The following is a 22,022-nucleotide window of genomic DNA, read 5'->3' as shown; positions in this document are numbered from 1 at the left end:
AGTTGTGTCATTAGGGTTAGGGTTTCTACCGAACTATTGATCTCAGGTTTCAATCCCTTTTAGTATACTTTAATCTGAGATACATTTTATCAGACTCATCCAGGGCATTAGGTCTCAAAATCATAGCTAGACTGGGCTTCACACTGGTTAGATTAGATTTGGAAACTTCAGATTTTTCTGCACCATTTTCTGATATTTTGATTTTTTTAGTTGAACTCATCATATTTGCTCAAAGCACGAGTAAAAATATTGAATGAAAAAAGCATTTTCTTAAATTTTGTGATCAAATTTTCGTGTTAAAAAATATTCGAAATGTTTAATTTGTATTTTTATATAACTATATACACCTCGAAACTGTTGTTTGTTCTGCGAAGTGTTTTTTTTTTTTATTAGTGTGTGTTAATTTGTTTGATTTTTTGTTTTTTCATATTTTAATGGGCTGACACTCTTATCTCGTATCTGTCTCAAATTACAGATCCTAATTCATTTTTATGGGAAGAGACACCAGTGAAGTTTTCAGGATTTTAAAACATGCAAAAAGAAAAAAACACCTTACCACTTTTCAGAAAAGCACATATAGAAAAGTACATAAAGCCAAAAATATGCAGTAATCATATAATATATGTCCAAACAACTTAAGACGATAAAAAGCATTTTGGAGAAAGCTCATGTTGATTTGAAATGCAACAAGCCTTTTTATTTATTCTATAAATAGCGAGTGAAGAAATGAACTTTTCCTAAAATTGCTTATTGTGTCTGGATTTAACTGTTCAAAGCTAACCGCGGTGTGAATAAATAAGATCAAAGGAGGCAGAAAGAACACTAGCCAGATACTTCCAGTACTTACTCGGCTCTGAAGACTATAAAACAAGACATTTCAGAAGCCAGTGTACCTTGTGAGTTTGTGATTGGTATCTCTTCTGACACAGATGAGCTCGGGCCTAAAGAACAGTACACACTGAAGGTGTTTTTCACAGCATGTCAGAGTGTAAAAAAGTACTATGAATAGCCGAGCCAGACCTGTAAGTGTGAAAAGGCTTTTGAAACACAGCCATGCTGTTATTCAGCCGTGTACAAGAGTGACACAGTGACAGTGGACTGCTCCTGCTAGTGTTTTTGTAACATGATAAACTGAGCTCTGTCTATATTTGCACAACCTTCAGTTGTCCTTGAAACACAATCTTGGCTTTCAAATGCATATCAGCAAAATACAGTTTGCAAAAAAAAGAATTCTCTGTTTTTTAAAATAATTTTTTCAACGATTTAATAGATATTTATTTGATTTATAATTTGATAATTATGGTTGGTATAATGACAGTCCTCTCACCGCTTTCACTAATCTACTCTTGTGCAGCCCGTAAAATCGCCATCCGCAAAGGTCTGACTGACCAAGAAACCTTTGAACGAGAGACTGCCTCCTTTGTGGTGGAGCTGTCGCACACAGATGTGGAGGGCAGCTGGCAAAAGGACGGCATTCGGGTCAAGCCAAACAACCAGTGTAGGGTGAGCACCAATGGACAAGTTCACGGCCTCACCTTGTCCAACCTTACTCTGGAGGACACAGGCACCATCGTCTTCTCAGCTGAAGGAGCGCGCACCACAGCGAGGCTCACAGTCAAAGGTAAATACAAGCCCGTGAAGCTCACTGGTTTCACTTTTTACACCTTTTATTCTAAATCATGGCTCATCAAGTAGTTCACTGACTGATTGACTGGACTGACTAAACTGACAGAAACACCAGTGTCCATCTTGAAACCACTGGCTGATGCCCGTGTGGAGGAGGAATTTCCTGTCACCCTGGAGTGTGAATTCTCCCGACAAAATGTTGAAGTCAGATGGTTTAAGGTAAAATCAACCAGTAAATACTCTCAGTAATCTTGCCCTTATTTTGTCTTATTATACCAGCAAGGTGACAGTTTTAAGAGTGATATAATGAATAAAGAATGCCTTTGACTTTTTTTTTTCTATGACTCAGGACGGTTCAGAGCTAAAGCCGGGGAAAAACTGTCGGATCTACTCAATGGGTCGTAAGAGGTTCTGTCAAATCCTGCAGTGCTCCCGGGCAGATTCTGGCACCTACACATGCGACACAGGGGAAATCAAAACGTCCTGTTCGCTGGAGGTTTATGGTAAGCCTCTGATCAGATACTGGCTTAACACAACTCATTTTGAACCAACTGGAGCCAGTGAGTAGCTGGAGTAAAGCTTATACAATACCTCCATCTAGTGGTTTTAAGGAAAAGAACTTTTTTCTTCTTTTGCCATCTGATCTTTTTGCCGTCTTTAACTAACTTGCAGAGCATGAGCTGGAGATAGTGCAGGATTTGGAGGATCTTTACATCCAGGAGGACCAGAATGCCGTCTTCATGTGTGAGGTTTCTCTGGAGGACGTGACAGGGGAGTGGTACAAAGACGGCCACAGGATCCGACCAACCAGCTCCATCAAAATCCGCACTGAAGGTCAGAGAAGGCAGACATTTTTATGAGACTTAGAAACCAATCATAAAATCATAAATAATACAAGAGTAAAATACCTTAATCTGCTCCAGAGCAGGTTATGTTTCAGATTAGAGATCAATAGGTATGAAATCACTGCCTACTGACCAATCAGTTCTCCAGAAAATGGCATCACCATCTGTGGAAAAACCCTCAAACCTCGTTTGGAGAGGAGAAGGATTTAAATTTCTCTATTTGTAGTTTTAGAGGTACCTCTGGTGGTGGCACGAACTTGGAAAGAGCAAAAGACCACTTGTACACTGTTGGCAAGTCTGAGAATTGTTGCTCTCTTCCAGGGACCAAACACTTCCTGCTGATGTGTAACGTTAAAGCTGAAGATGCTGGAGAAATCCGCTTTGTAGCCAGGGATGTTGAATCTACTGCCTACCTTGAGGTAGAGGGTAAGTTAATTCTTTATCTTCAGAATACTTTACTGGCCTTTTTCTTGGCCATATCAGTGACTTAAAATCATCTATATGTTGAATTTCCTCTTGTTTCAGAACTTCCAGTTTCTATTGTAAAGCCCTTGCGAGACAGAACAGCTCTGGAGAAACATCGTGTGATCCTTGAATGCAATGTCTCCTCGCCTCACTGCAGCGCTACCTGGTACAAAGGCAGGGAGGAACTGGTTTCCTCAGACCGACTGGAAATCCTGGCTGATGGCTGCTCCCACAAACTGGTGATTCAGCAGGTGTCTGTGGAGGATGAGGGCACCTACAGCATTGAGGTCGGAGAGCACACCTCCAAAGCCAAACTGATGGTGGAAGGTAAGTTGGGGCGGAAAGCTAAAGCGGAACACCCTAAATACATTTTTGTCAAACTGATTTGTTCTGTGTTGCTCCAGCCCAGGCTCTTGTGATGGTGAAAGAGCTAGAGTACGTGGAAGTGATGGAGGGAGAGCCGGCGACTTTCCAGTGTGAGTTATCAGTTGCCATAAATAAGCCTCCGGTTTGGACTTTGAATGGAGAGAACCTTAAACCGGGGCCCTCTGTCCGCCTGGAAAACCACGGGACAGTCCACAAACTCATCCTGAAGAGCACCAGCGTGGACATGAGCGGCACGGTGAAGTTTACCATGGGAAAGGCGAAGAGCAGCGCCACGCTCAATGTAACAGGATAATTGAAATGTAGTATGATTGTGGAACCAAACTCCTGAGAAAATGAAGTGGAAAAAAAACCCTGTGGAAATTGCCACTAAAACTCTTTAGCTTAAATTAGACTAAACCTTTTTTTTTTTTTACATTGTAGATCATATTTATTTTTCCGTTTACATCACAGTAACTTTTCATTTCAATAAAAAGCTCCCAAATAAAACCCATTTAAAAACTGCTCCATGGAAACATCTGTTGGACTTTAAAGCCTTCTCATAACTTCAGAGAAGCTAAATAATGTGTGGAGATTATTTTGGGTGGAAAATACTTGTGTATTTGAAAAACTCTTGGAAGCACCAGAATGAAAATGCTTTTAATAAGGAAAAAAAGGTTTTACTTGGTCAGAACACAGTTCTAGATGGCAACCGCTGGCTATGTGGATGTTTTTTTAAATAAATGTTGAGCCATCTTTTTGTTTATCAAGGTCGACTGCAGCCCTGCACAGCCTTTTCTGAGTTTTCCTTCCTTAAAAAAATAAAATGAAATAAAAAAGGCTTGACAGCCACCCTTCCACTGAGATTTCTGATGAGGCTTCAGGGAACAGTAGATGACCAGCTGAAGGTTCAGATGCATCACTCAGGTCCTGTGTCAGGTCTTTGTTGCCCCCTCCCCCCTTTCTTAACATCTGGCTTTTTTTTTTTTGTTTGTTTTACTAAATGGAACAAACCCACCTTCTCAGGCTTGAAAATGTACCGCTTGTGTTGTTTTTTGCCCCAAAAACAGAACAGCACCTTAGACCATGTTTCCTTAAGCATTTATGGGGGGCATTATTACATACAGTCCATACAGAATTTGGTATGATAAAACAAAGGTCACAAAAAAAAAAAAAAAAAAAGGAAAAAAGTTACAGCTATTGAATCATGAGTACAGTAACATGAATATTCCATATATTAATGAAATTCGTTTGCTTTATTACTGTGCAAAAACAACATATACATATCTACTGAATGTGTAAGAAGTACAGTATCAGTGAATGGGCCCCCATAGTGACACAACCGGTTTTACATGTAATCCATTAACAAGATGACTCAGCGTTCCTATAAATACTCGTCTTTGCCAATGAATTCCAAAACACACGCGTCAGTAATTTGATGATGGCTTTCATGAAAACACACCGTTTTAAACCTGTTACGTGCCTACAACGGTAAGATACTATCTCTTTAGTTATTTGCTGGTGTTTCTGAATCTTCTCTCCCTCCTCGTACGCGAGGTAACCGACCAGGTCCTGTAAGAAAACAGCAAGAACAATGTCTTCCCGTTTTGGAAAACCTACTGTAAATATTCTAAAAGAGGATGACTCTTGGGAAAAAAAATAAAAATAAAAATAATAAAAGGCAGCAGTAAAAATCTGTTAATTATTTAGAAATGAAACAGGCTAATCTTGATTGACAATAATTTGTTAAACATTTTTTAAAAAGTAATAATAGCTCTTAAGGTGGTGGATTTAATCACCCCTTCCTCATCTAGGCAAAGTCACGTCACAAGCCTGCCATCAGGCTGCCAAGTCAAATCCACCACATTCATTCATCAGTGTCAACACATTGTCAACGCAAACTAGGGCGATCGCACCAATCTGCAAGGCCCGTTAGCAACCGCGTTGCTCCTTAAAACTGAGCGGGCAGAATACAATACAGATACACAACACAGATGTGCACAAGAAAAAAGGAAGACTCCACCCCAAAATCATCTCACACTTTCCACTCTTTGTTACTGCTGGTAAACTGCAAAAATCAGTGACTCCTGCAATTCCCAGCATGCACTTAGTAACTTTGATGAGCGGACTAGCATCAAGCTGTGGCACCCTGCTAGGTTTTTACCTGCGGGCAGAAATACAAATTTCTGCAGTTTTGTGTAAAAGAAAACAGGGGAAAAATAAAATAAAACAGACATTTAAAGACTTAGCTTTAGATCTGCTGTAGCTGCACTGGCTTTTCAACGTTTCCAAAAACATCACAAAAATCTGCACAATATCAGATCTCTGCCAGGTTTAAAACATAAGGAAACATCCAGTATGAGGCATCACTAACTGCAGTTTATTGTAGTGTTTAAGTTGTTTTGGGGTGGATAGCTCTTTTAAAACCTGCGCTATATTAAACACTTTGTTTTCAAAGATGTGCCCTCCCATATACTGGGATACTCACGGGAGCCCCCCCCTCCTCAAAACCTATTTCATGACACAAATTTAGAAATAGTTTCCAGCCTCTGTGTACCGCTTAAAAGACAATTTAAAAGAAAAAAAAAAAAGAGAAAAAGTACTTTGAAGATCATGACAAATCCACTGGTGTCTTTTCTTTTTAACATCACAAAACTTTCTTTTAACCATCCAATTACAGTCTGTAAATACACAGAAGACAAATTCAGGTTTGTGTGTGGCTTTAAAGAGGCAAACATCTACCAGATCCATTAACAGCTGCTCTGTCACTTTCGAGTGCAGATGGATGGATACTTAAAGATTAGTGTGAGGTTTCTGATAAAACAATGCAGTCACGACCCGAGTCAGTGCTCTGAATCCGACTATTTCCTGCTGCACAGACAGTAAAAATACTTAAACTCGTGTCCACGTGTTCATCTTTTAAGATGAGCTTAGCATATAAATTTAATCTGCGGTAAAAGGGATTAGATTACTTTTAAAGTGGTCCGATCACTTTTTATTCATTCATTTAACTTGTAATAGTGTCTGAGCTTGCAATGCCAGCTGAGTTTAAAAAAGAAACCTTTTAAAAATCAGATTCATTCATAACACTGATAACTCATGACTATTAAAAACCTGACCACGTCACTCTAAAAGCTCTAAAAATATGACAACTGAGGATCACATGCCTTTGACTGGAGACAGATAGTGTGATAAAATTAGGCTGTGAAGAACATAACGCTTGACCAAAATGCTTAAAAGACATCTACAGTACGTATACCTCCGACCTGCCCTTTCAACAATCCAACAGATCAAGAAGCGTAAACCTTTCTGAAACTTCCTGCAAGTCTTGTGCAATCAGGCTGCCAAATCACGTCCATGAGAAGTCTAAGTCCAGTACCCGGGTCCAGAGTAATCGTGGCTACAGCCCTCTGCTACTCTACTGAAAGTCCAGTGGGGCTGCAGAAAGGCCATTAAACATTCATTCATCCTCTCGTCCATTCACTCGCGTCAGCTGGTTCTTGGAAGGCAACTTGCAGACAGTTTGCTATCTGACCAGGAGGTGGCAGTGTCGACGCCGTCAAAAAGTCACCAAAGGCTCCCCCATGGTGATCTTTGTTTGGTGTGTGGGACGGTTGCTTTGATGGCTCTGGCGGCTGTGAAGCAGTCTGTGTTCTGGTGGGCAATGATAGCTGGAGCTGGTGCTGGAGCCTGGCTGGTGTGGCGTTTCTGGGGGATTTTTAATTTTTTTTTGTTTTTTTTTTGCTTTTTTGTACGCCGGTTTGTTCAGAGCTGAGATGAAAAAGTCAAACGACGTTAGCTTGAGGTCCCTTGTTGCTTGAGGACCGTGTAGACGTTATCCACTTTGCTCAGCCTCTCGAAGAACGGGATGAGGTCCAGCAGCTCTGTGTCGGACATGTCATCGAACCAAGAGGCCACAGGCACCTGAACAAAAACATAAGCATCAATATCGTTGTGGAGATTCAACAAATACAGTTATAAATCAATTTTCTTATTCATCTTATTTACTTTGATGCCTTTTTTATTTAAACAATAAATAAAGTAAGAGTGGGACGCTGAAATTGGGCTTAGTGTCCCCTAAACTACATCTTTCAATAAAAGTGCAATACTTGTTTTAATACAGTTACAAAATTGGGAAATTGTACCCCCCCCCCCCCCCCCCAAAAAAAAAAAAACCAAACAAAAACCACAACTTTGAGGGTAACACTATGAATTTGCTTAAGCAACTTGCTTAAGCAGGTGAACGATCCTAAGTGCTGTCCAGAAGACTTACTGCGTTGTCGGGATGGAAGATGTAGGAGGCAGGGGAGTTGTCCACAATAATCACTTTGTTGAGGTCACGACCCAGGCGACTCAGATCCTTGACATAATTCCCTCGATGAAAGACGCAAGACTCCCGGAAAAGGCGGCAGCGGAAAGCACCCCACTTGTCCAGGAGATCGGAGACTGGGTCTGCATACTGATGCAGAAGCACGCTCAATTTAAAGCAAAATCTTTATGTAGATACAGCTGAGATTTCCGTTTTTAGTATCAGTTTATAGTATTAGTTTTTACTGTCACCATCACCCTGAAATGGGGATTCACAGTGTCGTGGTTAACACATTCACACAGACCTAGAGACTGGTATGAGACTGCCTGATAACCACTGGTCACTAGAGGAAAAAAATAAAAATAAATAAATAAAATGGTTGCTGTGAAATTAATCACAGCAACTGCCAATCAGAGTCCTCCACTGAAAACTTTATAATTGCTTGGGTTATCAGCAGATTGCCAGTCGCCCATAGTTTGTATAGCAACTATAAACAGAGACCTTGAAATTACAAGTTTTGGTTTATCAGGTTTTACTTTGAAGACAAATCTTTTCCGTTTGGGCTGCACTTCCAAGTTATACTACCTTGATGATTAACAAGAGTGTTCGCAGCCAAGTTGCCGTGTTCCATGCAAACTATGGACAACTGCGGCAATCTGCTAGCAACCAACGCAATCAGAATAAGGTTTTTCACTGACGGGTCTCACACATGAAGACCCTGGTTGAGACTAGCGAGACAAACCCAGCCTCAGGGGGTCACAAGGTAGTGTGCCCCTAGTGCAAGTCCCAGAGCACGGAAAAATGGGAAGGCTGCATCGGGAAGAGCATCCGGTATGAAATCTGTGCCAAATCAAACACGCGGTTCCCTCTGCTGTGGCAACCCCTCGGGAGACAGGGAAGCAGCTCAAATGACCTCTTCTCATTTCACTCTCTCATAACGCCCCAAGTCTATTTTAAAGGATCCAAAATATTAAACTGTTCACAGCCAACTTCCCTGAATATATCCAGCTTTTCTCTGCTCCCTCCAAGTTTATTGCTGTCAACTGCAGGGAATCAGCCAACCATACATAAATAATCAGCACAGCTGGCTGCGATGAGGTGGTTTCTCACCTTAGCTAAACTGGCAGTGAAGAGGACACATTCGAACAGCTCCCCCATCCTCTTCAAAAACTCGTCAACATGGGGCCGCTTCAGGACATACACCTGGAAGATGCAGGAATCTTTAAATCAGCATCATGCACACACGCCATACACTCAAAATGTAACATGTTTCTACAAATTCCAAATGCCCGAGGACGTTTCAAGTGAATGTTATTTAAGAAAAAAAGAAAAAAAGGAAGAAAAAAAAAAGGAAACTCAACATGCAGCTCATGACTAAAGATTTCTTCTAATGGACAGATGTTACATTTTTGCAGAACACCTTATTTACTTCCAAGGAGTTAGTAGCAGACATTCAAGCCAAACTGAAGCTAAATGAGAAAGATGCAGTTGTAGCTCACAGAAAGACAAACACTGGGCTCCTTAAAGCTCTTCCTCCATCTTTTTTTTTTTCCTCCTTGCTGCTGTGTTGGCAGCTCAGGGCAGCGTTCCTGAACCAAGTCATCCGGAATAGGCTGTGCTTGTCTGAACAAACCTATCCTGGATTACTTGAATCAGGCCCAGACCCATCGTGTGTCATCGGACTCCAAGCAGCCGTCCTCAAATCCCTTAAACGCTGACATCACCTTCTATACTCAGCAAATTGCGCTCAAGAGAAGTGCCGTCACACAACCGAAATGACAAAATGACAATGAGGCATGAGCACAGCGCATGACAATATGAATATTTCTGATGATGCTAGCATTACCTGGTGTATTGTTCCGTCGATTTCCACAGGAATGATGAAATCTGCGTTGTTCACAGGCTAATCACAAAATAAAAAAAATAAAAAGGGGGGGGGATACTTATTAAACAAAAAAAGACTTAAAAAAAAACCAAAACAAAACAAAACAAAAAAACACAAACACATACAGACACTGGACTTTGCCTTTTACATGCTAAAACATGAACTGACTTAGTGTTGATGCTAGACAGACACAGGTTGAGACAGTCACAGTGTGTGTGCAGATGCGGGAGCGACTGTTTATTTGGGTTATGCATTTGCCAGCCACGACAAAAATGTCACTGCCAGAGCCAACAGCAACCAGATGGAGGGAAAAGTGCAGATCTTGGACTGTTGTGTTCTAAACGTAACGAAATAATGATGTAATGTGATCGCAGGGGACAGCTAAGTGCTGTAAAGCCTCTCTGAACACACACATCCTTTAGTTCCTGCAGCAGGAAATTAAAGAACATAAGTTGAACATAATTGCTTGTATAACTCAGTCTACAGTGTGTTATCATCCCCCCGCCTTACCTTAAAAGAGCTGTGAACTAAGGTCTCATCCAGATCTATAACCACACAGATCTTTCCGGAGTCTTTTGACTTCACTGGAGGCAGCAGTGGTTTCGCCTGGATCTTCAAAAAGAGAAACCACAAAATAATGAGCTGACTGCAAAAGTACACAAACAAATAAAAATCAAGCCAGGGCAACAGAAAACACACCTTGGACACTGTTCCATTCTCTTCTACCAAGAGAGGGGCGTTGTTGTTGACTGGTGGCGGCTCAGGCTGGTCCCGGCACAGGCAGCAGAAAAGGCTGGAGAAGAGGCCTCCACTCCTGGGTTTCTTGGAAGACAGAGAGGGAGAGGAACCTGCAGAAGAAGATGATAGATCAAGAAATTGTCGAGCTTACAGTAATTACAACATACAGGATTTTTAACAGCTTGGCTTTTAGGAAAAACTCTTAATATTAAGAGGTGCATGGGAATATCTTTATCATCATTATCAGTATGCTTTGAACACACGAGCACAAAACAGACATTTATTTAAAGTCTTCAAGTCTGATCAAACAATCGAACAAAGTAATACACTAAGACATAACTACCGGTACTTAGTCTTTACTACATGGTAAAACCTAAGCCAAAATGCAGAAGCAGTGTGTAAAAGAAAAAAACAAAAAAAACAAAAACAAGCACACCCCATAATTCAGTAGTTTGTAGAACCACTTTCAGCACTAATGGGTTTCTGTATGACTTCAGCTGTGTCTTGCGTGGTCATGTAGGAATGTTGGCCTACTCTTCTTTACAATGTTGCTTCTATTCATTGAAATTTGTGGGCATTTATTTATGCATGGCTCTCTGAAATCCTGCTGTGGTGAGGCCTTACATCAGGTTGAGTCAGCCATTCTGTTGCAGATTTTCAGATGTGATTGGATCATTGTCCTGTTGCATGCCTGTTGATCAAAGCTTTAGCTGTCAGATGTATCACATCTGTCTCTAGAATACTTTGAATCGACCATGAACTCCTCTGTTCACCAATGACTGAGGTGTTCAGGTCCTGTGGCTGCAAAGCAAGCACAAATCATCACACCTCCACCACCGTGCTTCACAGTTGGAGTGTTTGTGCAGATATGCTGCGTTTGGTTTTCTCCAAACATGATGCTGTGCATTACAGCAAAAGATTTTGGTCTAGTCTGTCCAAAACTCTCTTGTGGTTTGCTCAGTTACAACTTTGCAAACCCTAACACGTGCTGCCACAGTCTCCTAAAACAGAATAAGCGCTCTCCTGCAGTGCTTTCAAACAAGCCATGAACTTTAACATGCTAATTGAGGTCTAATGAGTCTGAGATGTAGCTCTTCGGTTTTTTGCAATATCTCTGTGCTTTGCAACATCTGACAAACAGGGTGAATTTTCTGGGTTGTCCACTCCTGTGAAGATTGGCAGGGATCTGGAATGTTTTTCCACTTGTAAATAATCTTTCTCACTGTAGAATAATAGGCTTCAAACGTATAACCCTTCCCACATTGATGGGGAGCACCTCTGCTTCTCTAAGATCACTCATGTCTTTCCTACTTGGCATTTAGTTAACACACCTGAATGCTCCAGACCAGCAATGTCTTTTTGTAGAGATGCTCACGTCTACTGATGATCAGTTATTAAAGTGCATTGATTAGCAGCACCTGGTTGCTAGTTATCTTCCTATGGAAGCAGTAGGGCTGTTCTTAGTTTTTAAACATGCTGCTTCAGCATTTTGGCATCATTTTGTAACTAAAATAGTCGCACAGTGTAACAGTTGTTGTCTTTACCTCATTTTAAAGACACAGCAAGTACCAGATTATTTTTATTATGGCCTGATGCGTAAAACCTCACAATTTAAAGACATTTGCACATTTTTACTATACATAAATATAAAGATCAACTATATAGCATTTTACGTTTCTTCCATGACATAGTAAAAATGTGAATGCCAAAACAAAAACAAAAGTAAAATGTATAATTATTTCATTTTTACCTCTTGACCAGTATGATTTTTGAAAAACAGGGCTGCAGAAAAAGCCATCTCACACTCTGATCGCAACAGCTGCAACCTCAATGGTTAGTGTAATACTAATGTAATAATTTGGTAATTACTCTGACCACAACTGCCTTCAAACCTTCAATTACACTAAACACTTGTGAAGTTTTCAAGACCATCTTTCACTATTACTACTGTTGACAAAATGTACCCACAAATATGCAAAGCCTTGCCAAAGTACACAGCGGTCTTTCATGGAAAAGTGTTGCAGTTTTCACGTATGAAAATGCCCTTTCCCAAATTTAGCACACAGCGGGAGATGATTTGCATCAGACGTGTTCACACTACAGTTAGTCGAGGGTGCTGTCTCAATCAAGCATGCACGAAGCTCAGGACTGGCTATAAATTTCCTCAGCCTGCCATTACCTGCTTTATTCTCACATTGGTGCAAATCAACACAATCTGACATCACATGATTTTTGCACCAGCGGTCTGGAAGGTTAAAGAAGGTTTAATATCTAACTGTGTCAGACATGTGTACTTGCATACACGTCCATTGGGTAATGTCTGGAAAACTTCAGGGCTGCAGTGCGTGTGTGGAAATGGCTTAAGTATCTCCAAGACCACAGTTTTCCATAATCACACACACACTGAAAACTTTACCACACCATCTAAGCTGGTAAATGATCCCAGTCCCATATTATTTTTAGTAAAATAGCTGTGTTTGTTCATTTCAACTCGTAGCTACCCCAAAAATCTTGCCTCGTAAATGACCAAAACACTTTTTTTTTAAAATGTAAATTTAATTTGACACACTTCCTGTGTTGAAATACCTGAAATACTCTACTTGCATACAGCACTTCCTAACTCATGACCCCCATCTAGTCAGTGATCGTATAAAAACAGCACAAAGGACACCCAGCAACTTTCTTCATACTGTCATGTGCACAGGCCGTCCTGGAGACACACGTGCCTGACCGGACCTCTTGCGTAACTGCTTCTCTGATGTCAGCAGAAAAACAGACTCGAGCCCCACCAATGAAAATTCACCACTTTAACACCACGTGAAGCGATGGTGCCAAAGAGACATTTTTTAATGTTTTTATAAGCACATCAGGTTAATTATTGAGTGATGTGCGGCAACCAGAACAAGGCAGACGTCACGTGACTCAAATACAACTTCCTTTTTAAAAAAAAATAAATAAAAAATCCTTTCAAATAGATGAAACATCCATAAATAATACAGTAACTATTATTAAGTAAATAATAACGACACAAAAGATAAGATCTGAAGAATTTGAAAAACACAAGTGGTTCAGTATTTCTCTCTTTGCAGGCAAAATGTCTTACATGTGGAAACTTGGACCAAATAAAATACCATCGGTTAGATCCATTAATGATACAAACAACCACCGCAGGCAATCTGTAAACAATATTTACTCAATACCAAAATGACGCAATTCAAAACTCTTCGTTTGCTTGGTATGTATAAAATGCAAACTAACCACTCAGGCAATGAAAGACCTGAACTTCAGGTTCATTAATCACGTACATCAAGTGACAAGCATTTTTATAAACTCTAAACCCAAATGGAAGCTACATAAAAATCACTTTTCTAACTACTACTTTGCAAAATAAGCACAAAAAGCAGGACTTTAAGCAGTGTTTGAGTTTTTCTGTTCACAAAACAAACCCTCCAGATGTTCCCAAGAAACTGATTATTAACCAAAGCTGGCAGCCTTATTGTCAATCATCGTGTAGCAAAAGAACACTTTGTACCTGGAAGCTCAACAGGTATTCAAAACTCATTCCTGTAATGGGTTTGCTGTGCGGCCGTTTAGATTTCATTTACAGGTACCAGCACCGGCTTCAAATAAATTATAAGTAAATCACAATCCTCATTAATCCCAGAGTAAATGTGGTCACAGTTGCTCCAAGACAGAAAGAACAGTAACAAACATATTACAAAGTTACAAAATAGCTCTGATTATAAATATCCCACAAATTAAATATGTGGTTGACATTGAGGTGCCCCTCTGATCATACTGAAAATGTTTTATGGTTTTTAAATGACATTTTTAATTTTTACATTTAAATATAAAACATCTAACACATGTGAAGCAGTTTGTTTTAGCCTTCCAAATAGCATGTGTGGAAGACTCATGAGAAACTTTGAAAAAACACTAATTGTGGTAATTTCAATTATGAAAATAATTTCTAGCTAAAGCACTGCTGTGATCATTTAGTTGAAAAGTAATTTAAAAAATGATATTAAAAAAAACTTTGAAAAGCAGATAATTACTAAATACTAAAGGGTCTTACCAATTTAAGCAAACTGTCTTCTGATTGGCTGCAACTAACAAACAAAAGGTTTAAAACAGGAGGTGGGCGGGGTTTGTGACAACAAACTTCTGTGATTACGAGGTTTATGCTCTGACCTCATTATCTGAGATCAGAGCATGCAGCTCATAGTCTTACACAGCACTTTACCAGCTTCACACGAAGTGTTGTGAGGCAGCTGAACAGCTGTGTCATTAGGGATGGGTACCGGTATCCGGTGCCATCATGGCACCGGTTCTGACATAAACGGTAGTAACCAGACCGAAAAGCAGCGCGCATTTCGGTGCTTTATTTCGGTGCTTTTTTTTCCTGAGCTGTGATACACTTTCTTCTTCCTTACATTTCTATTGGCGGTTGGCAAACAACTGAAAGGTGCATTACCGCCACCAACTGGTATGGAATGATACACTTTAGATTCTAGCCAATCATTTTACGTTTCGAGGATAGTAGGCGGGTCCAGGTACGTACGTTCTTTTAGAGCAGAGCTACAGATTAAAAATGCCCAAGGCGAAGCGGTCAAAAGTCTGGCTGTACTTCACAGCAAAAGATGCAAACTCAGCAGCCTGCAACAAGTGCTTTAAGCTGATACTGTCAAAGGAGGTCACACTTTAAATCCGATGAACCTAGCCCTGCCAGTGTAGCAGAAATGATGATGGCAGCAGCAGCCGTTCTTCTCTGCGTGAGTAGCTTAATGTTGTTCGTGTGTAATTTACGTTGAGTAAGCTAACCGCGTTATTAAATTAATGCATGTAACGTGAACTAGCAAACACCATCATAGCTACATGCGGCTGTCTTCTTGTTTGATGGCAGATACTCCCTTCACCCTGGCCAAAAAGGCTAAAATGACCGAAGAAAAAGTGGAAAACAGCTAAACATGAGAGGTTTTTGGACAAAGTTTGTGTTTTTTCCATTGTTTAAGCACTGCTTCCAGCCCAGAGTGATACCATATATGCCCTATACCTGCAGAAAAGACTAACATTGTTATCTTTTTACAAAAAACCAGCTGAACATGAGAGGTTTTTGGACCAATTTTGTGTTTTCCATTCTTTAAGCACCGGTTTGGCCACCGTTTAAGCACCGGCACCGTTTCAAAAGTACCGGTTTGGCACCGGTATCGGATAAAACCTAAACGATACCCATCCCTATGTGTCATACTTTACTACCACATGGGATTTGTGGTGAAGTCCCACATCTGACACATAGAGAAGACTCACTGCTCTTTGTGTGCCTTTGTCCCTCCCTTGAAGCATAGATGGGCCATAACTAAGTTAATGTGTCAGCTGTGGTTGTGTTCTTTTATTTCAGGATATATACAGAATATTTATTTATTTAATTTTTTTTAATTTTCCTATACATTTGTGCAGCAGAACTTTTTACCAAAGAAATGATAGTCTTCAGACAGTCTTCTGTAAGATGACTTATGTTACCCATGTTATTTATTCAATACAACTGTATAAAGTTCTACAGTGTATGTCGCATATTCAGCTTCTGTGTGGCACAAAAAACAAAAACAAAACAAAAAAAACCCACATATACTTCAACCTGACCTCATATTTTCAATAATACCCATATGCCCAAATACCAATAATAATAATAATAATAATAATCCATTTCACTTATTTTTCCATTCATTTGCTTTACTTTCATTACCTGCTGACAGACTGGGTGAATAAATGTGAAATAATGTTTCCTGGGGTGTTTGGTTTATTTTATTGGAGGCATTATATTTATGGAGAGTGGTTTAGCTGCAGTTTCTGAAGCCAATTAGTGAGCCGGTCGTTGATATGCAAAACATATGTCATAAACCCACAACAGTGTTTGGGATCAGTCTTTGTGCCAAAAGATCTGCACACCAAGTTTAACATCATTCCAACAGGGGGGGAAAAGAAAAGAAAAGTTGCTCGCCAACCACAAAACTTTATTCGAGTTACTGAAATTATTTCTGCTCTCATGAATGCTCGTCAAGCCCAGACTCCCAGTGCGGGTTTCTCCCGGTCTTGTAAACCTCTGATTAGCTCTGCTCCTCACTCTTCTGTCTCACATTAGGCTTGGTTTCTGTCCCTTTATGCACCATACTCCCTTTCTCTCTCTGTCCAGACGTGACTGTGTTACCAACACACAAACCTCTGTTGTCCATCTCTCACGCCTCTTTTATTACTCCTCTGCAATACCCTCCAACTCAATTTGTGGATTCAAACCCCGTCTGACCCTCCGCTGGCCTCTGCTGTGCTCAGGCCAAAACAGGAAGAGGAAACAGACGGGTATCAGTGGAGGAAGCTGCTTGCCATCGTGTTTGTAGCATAGCTTAGGTAAGCTGATACCAGTGTTTATGTACACTGAGCTGATTTCATCTGAATTATTACTGTCACTGGTATTCTTTAATGAAAACTCATCACTCCTCCCCTCATTCCTTCATTCACTCCCTCAGGTCCTCGTAATTCCTAGCATCAAGTCCTTATTTGCTTCCTGGAGTCTTGACTCTCTTCAGTATTTGTAAACCAAACACCTGGATGTTTTAATTGATAAAGAAAAGCATTATGAAGATGAGCCCATTATAAAGGAGACAATTTACAGTGTGGAGCTGAACATACTGCAGCTGAATGCCTGCAGTAAGGACAACAGCTTTAAGCACTAAAAGTTAACACGTATAATAGCTTTATTATTATTTTTCAACACACTTGGTAGCAAGTATTTTCCCTCTCTTCATATCATTCTTCTAACTTAGTAATCCAGCAATAAGAGCTCAGTATGGGATATAGCATCTGCTGAGGGACTCTTTGTTCTTATTGCGTAGGATAACTTCTTGCTTGGTATATCCTTCGGGTGTGAATGAATTTTGGGATCACATGCCTCCCGCATGGTACTTCAATACACATAATTATCTACAACTTTATCCAGTGGTCACTTTGTAAACTGTTCACCATGTCTGTACTGGATATTTACATTTTTACTTTTTAGTATTTATCATATGCCATTTAGAGACCAACTAATATATCAGCCAGGCTGATATTTACTATTTGCCAATAGGTTGGTATCCGCATTTATAACAGCTAAAGGAGAATTTTAAAAAGTGAAGAGATGGGATGCCGTCGCCATGTTATGATTGTTGATGCTGCATAGTCGTCTACCGGAGCCCGCTCTGCATCTTCCCTGTTGGGAGCACACGCGTTCCGAATGCCACAAATGACAAGCAGCGCATAAATGAGCAATTTGAGCATTGTTGTGACAATAAACCAAGTGTATTTTTAAAATGCACTGTTGCATCTTAATAAGGGCTTATAGTTACACATAAATATTATGGAAATCTGTCTATGTTCCTTATGCGCAAAGAAAGAAAAAAATGTTGGTCGATATCAGAGTTTTAAATCGTAAAGTATTAGTATCCAGTCGGACTCTTTTACCATTACAACATAACGGTGTGATATTGGGTTGATCTAAGATTAAGACAAGTTTAATTAACTCGCTTCTAGCTGAACAACCGACACTGTCAGAAGTTTCATTTTAAACATTTTAAACAGTGTTTAAGTTGTGGTTTTCAGCACAGTGTTAACAACGCAACTTCAAACACAAAAGAACCATCTGAGTACAGCACTGCAAAAAACAGCATTAAACATTAGCTTGGGGCTAAACACATTCAGAGCTACTTCTAATATAAACACTTTAATAATGCAGAAAACAATATAAACAAACAAGTTATGAGGAACGCAAAAAGCAAAATTTACTCTAATTATTGCTTTACCAGCCTATCATCTCCAAACATCAGGTAATCATGGCTCATCCGTTTACCGTCACACTGCTGAGGTAAGTAAAACTAAAACAAAACTGAGTTCCAGCTTATCAGACTGTGAAAAATGTAAGATTACACTTAGCACTGTGAATTAGGCAACTAAACACGTTACACCGTGTGCCACACCTTACCAAAAATAAAATAGCTCCCATCATGACATGACTTTCAGTGAATTAATCCTCAGTCCACAGACTCACGATAAGATGCACCACCTTATCTGACCTTTATCTGAATCTATTTTAAGCTTGCCGTTTCAAAGATTTCCTGCAGACACTTCCACCCGTTATTGACCGTTTAGCTAAAAACGGACTTTAGTCAGACAACGTACATTGAGAAGTAACCAGGCTTTCCTGATTGGCTTACTCCCTCCAAATATCTTTAACATTACAGTTTTGATAAGGCACAAGGGCTTGACCCGTGTGCTTGATAATGGAATTCACTGAGCTGACAATACATCTCAAATTAGCCTTGAGTGATAACAAGCCATTTACAGGGATTCGTCTCAATGCAGAAGAAAGTGCAAAAGCCTTTGAAACAGCTGCCACACTTTGATACGACTATAAAAGTCTCCAATAAAAAGAGAGACAAATTAAAATGGCTCTGTGGGTTCACAAAGGCAGACTAAACAATGTAAACTTCAAGTTAAAAAACACACAATATTAAAGCCAGAGGACAGATGAAAGAAGCCAAACCCTGCAGTTTGGGGGGGTAAGCGAGTGTGCCTTCTGAGAACTACTCGTAGAAGCAATACTGTCATAATTAGAGGTCATTATTGAACTGGTGGAGTAGAAACTGAACCTATTATTTCTCTTCTACTTCATGCATGTCCCTCAGATGGTGACACTAGTTTCTCTAAACACTCTCAGAAGTCCATTTCTCTGCCATACTTTACTCAGGTGGGCCACTGCCACACCTTAGCAGCTAGCTCTTTATTTTAGACGGCTGAGAGGACCGTGTTACATGTGATCAGTCAAAAACTTCAGACCCAGTTCCACCATCTCGAACTACAACTGGTGAAGGCAGCTCTTCTGCTTGCAGGTTAAGGGTGAGCTGGAGGGCCTCTACGCCTACAGGCCGCAACAGGAGAACTGGCACAACAACGACTACCATCACCAGCTGCAGTCTTTAATTGTACTTCTATCATCACCTATTGAATTTTAATCATGTGTGCTATGGTTTCCCCCCCCCCCCCCTTTTTTTTTTTTAAAGCACCAATTCTAATTGTACGTTTATCCTGTTTCATTTCTGGCCCCCCAATGTCAGACCTTGTTTGGATTTAGTGCATAAGTTTAACCGTCAAAGTCCCCGCTTTGCTGAAGACAGTTTAAAATAGACCATGAAGTAAAATGAGTTTGATGTTCCCATGTACAAAATACTTAAATCTTACGTGGGTCAGACCAGACCATCTTTTCTGTCAGCATAAAAAAGGTTAACTGCATATATATTTTAATATGAGTGGGGGAGGTGCCATTTCAAAATTTCATCTCAGTGTTAAAAATATGAAATAATTTCCACAATAGATTTGATTTTGTGTTTGAAAAATCAAAATAAAATGACAAAACAGGAGTTTTCCATTATTTGATATTGGTGTGGTGTGAATGTCTTTATCAGTAGTAAGCTGAGTCTAAAATTTATGTCTAAAATTTTCTAAACCCTGTCCAGTGGATCAGACTCAGTCTTTGTTGGGGCAATTCTGGGCTGCGGCCTGTTTGACACCTGTGGTTTAAAGAACATTAGCCAACATCCTGGTTAATGCTAACTGAACTGCTTGGAGAATTTCACTAGTCAGCTGCAATGTTGATCCTGGAACAAAGTTCCTATTATGACGTAGGAACAACACTAACATGGGGCTCTCACATTGTGCTGGTTATAGTAATAGTAGTAGTATTACCACCAGCTCTTGACTTCTGATCCTATCTTTTGGCCATAAATACCCAATGCGCTGGTTAGCATGTAATGTTTTAAAAAGATGCTTCCATATATGAGTCTTACTGAACTCCATTTACTCTGTCAGCATACTGATTAACATCTGGGGCAGACCTGACTCCACAAAGTTGAGAAAGGCTGACTTACTGCAAGACAGAAGGCTGATGGAGGATCTTTACAATCACTCAGCCCATATTTTCAGTCGCTGCTGTGCTAAGATCAGTGAAATGATGTCCCTTAATACAGCGAGAACCAGAAAACACAAGTGCAAAGACTGCATAAACCTGGTCTTACAATGAAAGAGAAACTAAAAGTTTCAATATGATTTGATGTGGCTTTGCAAACTATAGATGTTTTGTGGGAATCTCTTTAGGTAGATTCGAGCAAACACGCTGTCTCATATAGCAGCTGCGCTTCACATCGAGTAAGCACCATGTATGGAGGGAAAAGGTTGTGTAACACACCAGACTACAAGATGTGATCTTCCACTTTTAAAACCAAAATAGGCACTACTGCCTATGTGCGTCTGTCCGTCCGCATCTTGTTTGAATAAAGTCTTAGCTTCCACTCAGCATTGTTTGGCTGATGACTGACAGGTCACCTGATTATTTACTAAGCTTGAGTTTACAGCGGTGACCTGTGTGTGCGCGCACGGTGGCAGAGGCACTCTTTCATGTGAGTGAACACCGAACTAGTAAAGCTGCAGAAAGCGGCCATTTGTGGTGTTGCCAAAACAAAAAAAAGGAAAAGTTATTTATCTGACATGATATCACTCCAAGGAAACCGGGATTTAAGGTGGACCTGGAAAGGCTTTTAACCTGACTACTATTACAGATGTCTCAACCAGCTGTACGTCATTTCCTTTACTTTTCATCAGAGGCCAAAGGGCCGCAGCCATAATGTACACACAACAGCGCGGTCTTCTTGCTCCGACTTGTTTTCTGTCCACTTTCCTAACACTGGCTTTATCTGTGCTGCTACTCATAAGCAGCTTACTGCGTAGGCTCGGAGTTCAGGAGTTGCAGAACTTTTCTTTTCCTTTTTCCCCTGACATGACTGCACAGGGGTATTTAAAAAAAATAATATATATATAATAAATAAATAAGCAACTTACCCCTCTCTCCCGCGGCTTTATTTCCGTCTTCATCCCGGCTCACTTGGGTGATTACAGAGGACGGATTGTCCATCACATCCAGGTCTGGTCCAGAGTGCCAACTTCACACTTTAAAGTTAGAGATAGTCCGCCGACTCGGTGCTGCATTAACCCAACTTAACGAGAGCGAAAACAACGCTGAAACGCCCCGGGAAACATCGCAACAAGTCACCTACAGTGCGCCCATTACTCTTCGGATCCGTGTGTCCGCTCGGATACGCGCTCAAGTTTGACGTGTGGAAGTTTTAAGAGGTTTGTCTAGGAGTTGGCAACTTTGATTCAATATGGTGCTCAACTCCGCTTGCAATTTCAAGATACAAACATGGAGGTTTCAAGGCTTCCCATTTCACTTAAAGTGGCGCAGTAAGGGCACGGCTTTGTGCAGCGCTCCCCTGCCGGCCTCTGCCCCTTTGACGACGGTCCCTTAGAGTGGCCCGAAACAAAGTTACTCAGGAGTTAGCTAAGCTAGCCGCTAGCTACTACGGACTTACTTTAGACAAACACTATTATTAGACAGTGCCCCTGCTCCCTTTGCACGGCTACCGACCTTAAACATGTCGCCTACAAATCACTTTAAAATTCGGCTATAACATTAAAAGATTAAAAAAAACCCACATTAAATAATTAAAGCCTGCAGATTTGACTCAAACGTTTACCAAAGTGTCTTCAGATACTTTGTAACACCTTAAATGCCGCACTAGCTGCTGGCAGATTTGCGTGTATGCTGTGTGGGTGTACCTTCGTCATATAATGACCGCTGTTTGTAAAAAAAAAAAAAAAAAACTTGCACAATCAAGAGCAAAACATTTTTTCCCTTTTTCTTTTCTTTTTT

At 40.4% G+C, this 22,022-nt stretch overlaps 2 protein-coding genes and 1 long non-coding RNA gene across 4 annotated transcripts in view; 1 reads left to right on the top strand and 2 right to left on the bottom strand.

The window, feature by feature from the left end:
• The window catches only part of obsl1a (obscurin like cytoskeletal adaptor 1a), a 20,390-nt gene extending 14,492 nt beyond the window's left edge, over positions 1-5,898 (top strand). Inside the window, exons 19-25 of the mRNA XM_085151803.1 lie at positions 1,355-1,621; positions 1,733-1,845; positions 1,976-2,129; positions 2,299-2,460; positions 2,793-2,897; positions 2,997-3,263; positions 3,341-5,898. Coding sequence (XP_085007929.1) covers positions 1,355-1,621; positions 1,733-1,845; positions 1,976-2,129; positions 2,299-2,460; positions 2,793-2,897; positions 2,997-3,263; positions 3,341-3,615 — 1,343 coding nt within the window. The 3' untranslated portion in view covers positions 3,616-5,898. The remainder of the gene's footprint in view (positions 1-1,354; positions 1,622-1,732; positions 1,846-1,975; positions 2,130-2,298; positions 2,461-2,792; positions 2,898-2,996; positions 3,264-3,340) is intronic.
• Positions 4,541-22,022, bottom strand: ctdsp1 (CTD (carboxy-terminal domain, RNA polymerase II, polypeptide A) small phosphatase 1). 2 transcript variants are annotated; one of them, XR_014872443.1, is made up of 8 exons: positions 21,152-21,239; positions 10,193-10,341; positions 10,004-10,105; positions 9,455-9,511; positions 8,719-8,811; positions 7,573-7,758; positions 6,069-7,223; positions 4,541-6,037 (listed from the first exon to the last, which is right to left on the bottom strand). XR_014872443.1 is itself a non-coding variant. In XM_085151805.1 (7 exons), the coding sequence occupies exons 1-7, from the start codon at positions 21,222-21,224 to the stop codon at positions 7,095-7,097; spliced, it is 789 nt and encodes a 262-aa protein (XP_085007931.1). In that variant the 5' UTR covers positions 21,225-22,022; the 3' UTR covers positions 4,541-7,094. The 2 variants fall into 2 exon arrangements, 1 of the variants encoding a protein (XP_085007931.1); XM_085151805.1 differs by having other exon boundaries at positions 4,541-7,223; positions 21,152-22,022.
• Positions 13,180-21,145, bottom strand: LOC146491721 (uncharacterized). The gene is made up of 2 exons (XR_014872445.1): positions 15,461-21,145; positions 13,180-14,502 (listed from the first exon to the last, which is right to left on the bottom strand). It is a non-coding gene; the product is annotated as an uncharacterized LOC146491721 (long non-coding RNA).

This window comes from Neolamprologus multifasciatus, chromosome 23 (assembly GCF_963576455.1).
Source record: "Neolamprologus multifasciatus chromosome 23, fNeoMul1.2, whole genome shotgun sequence".
Classification (NCBI taxonomy): domain Eukaryota; kingdom Metazoa; phylum Chordata; class Actinopteri; order Cichliformes; family Cichlidae; genus Neolamprologus; species Neolamprologus multifasciatus.
Note: the sequence above shows the minus strand (reverse complement) of the source record. Positions and strands in the feature narration are given on the sequence as shown.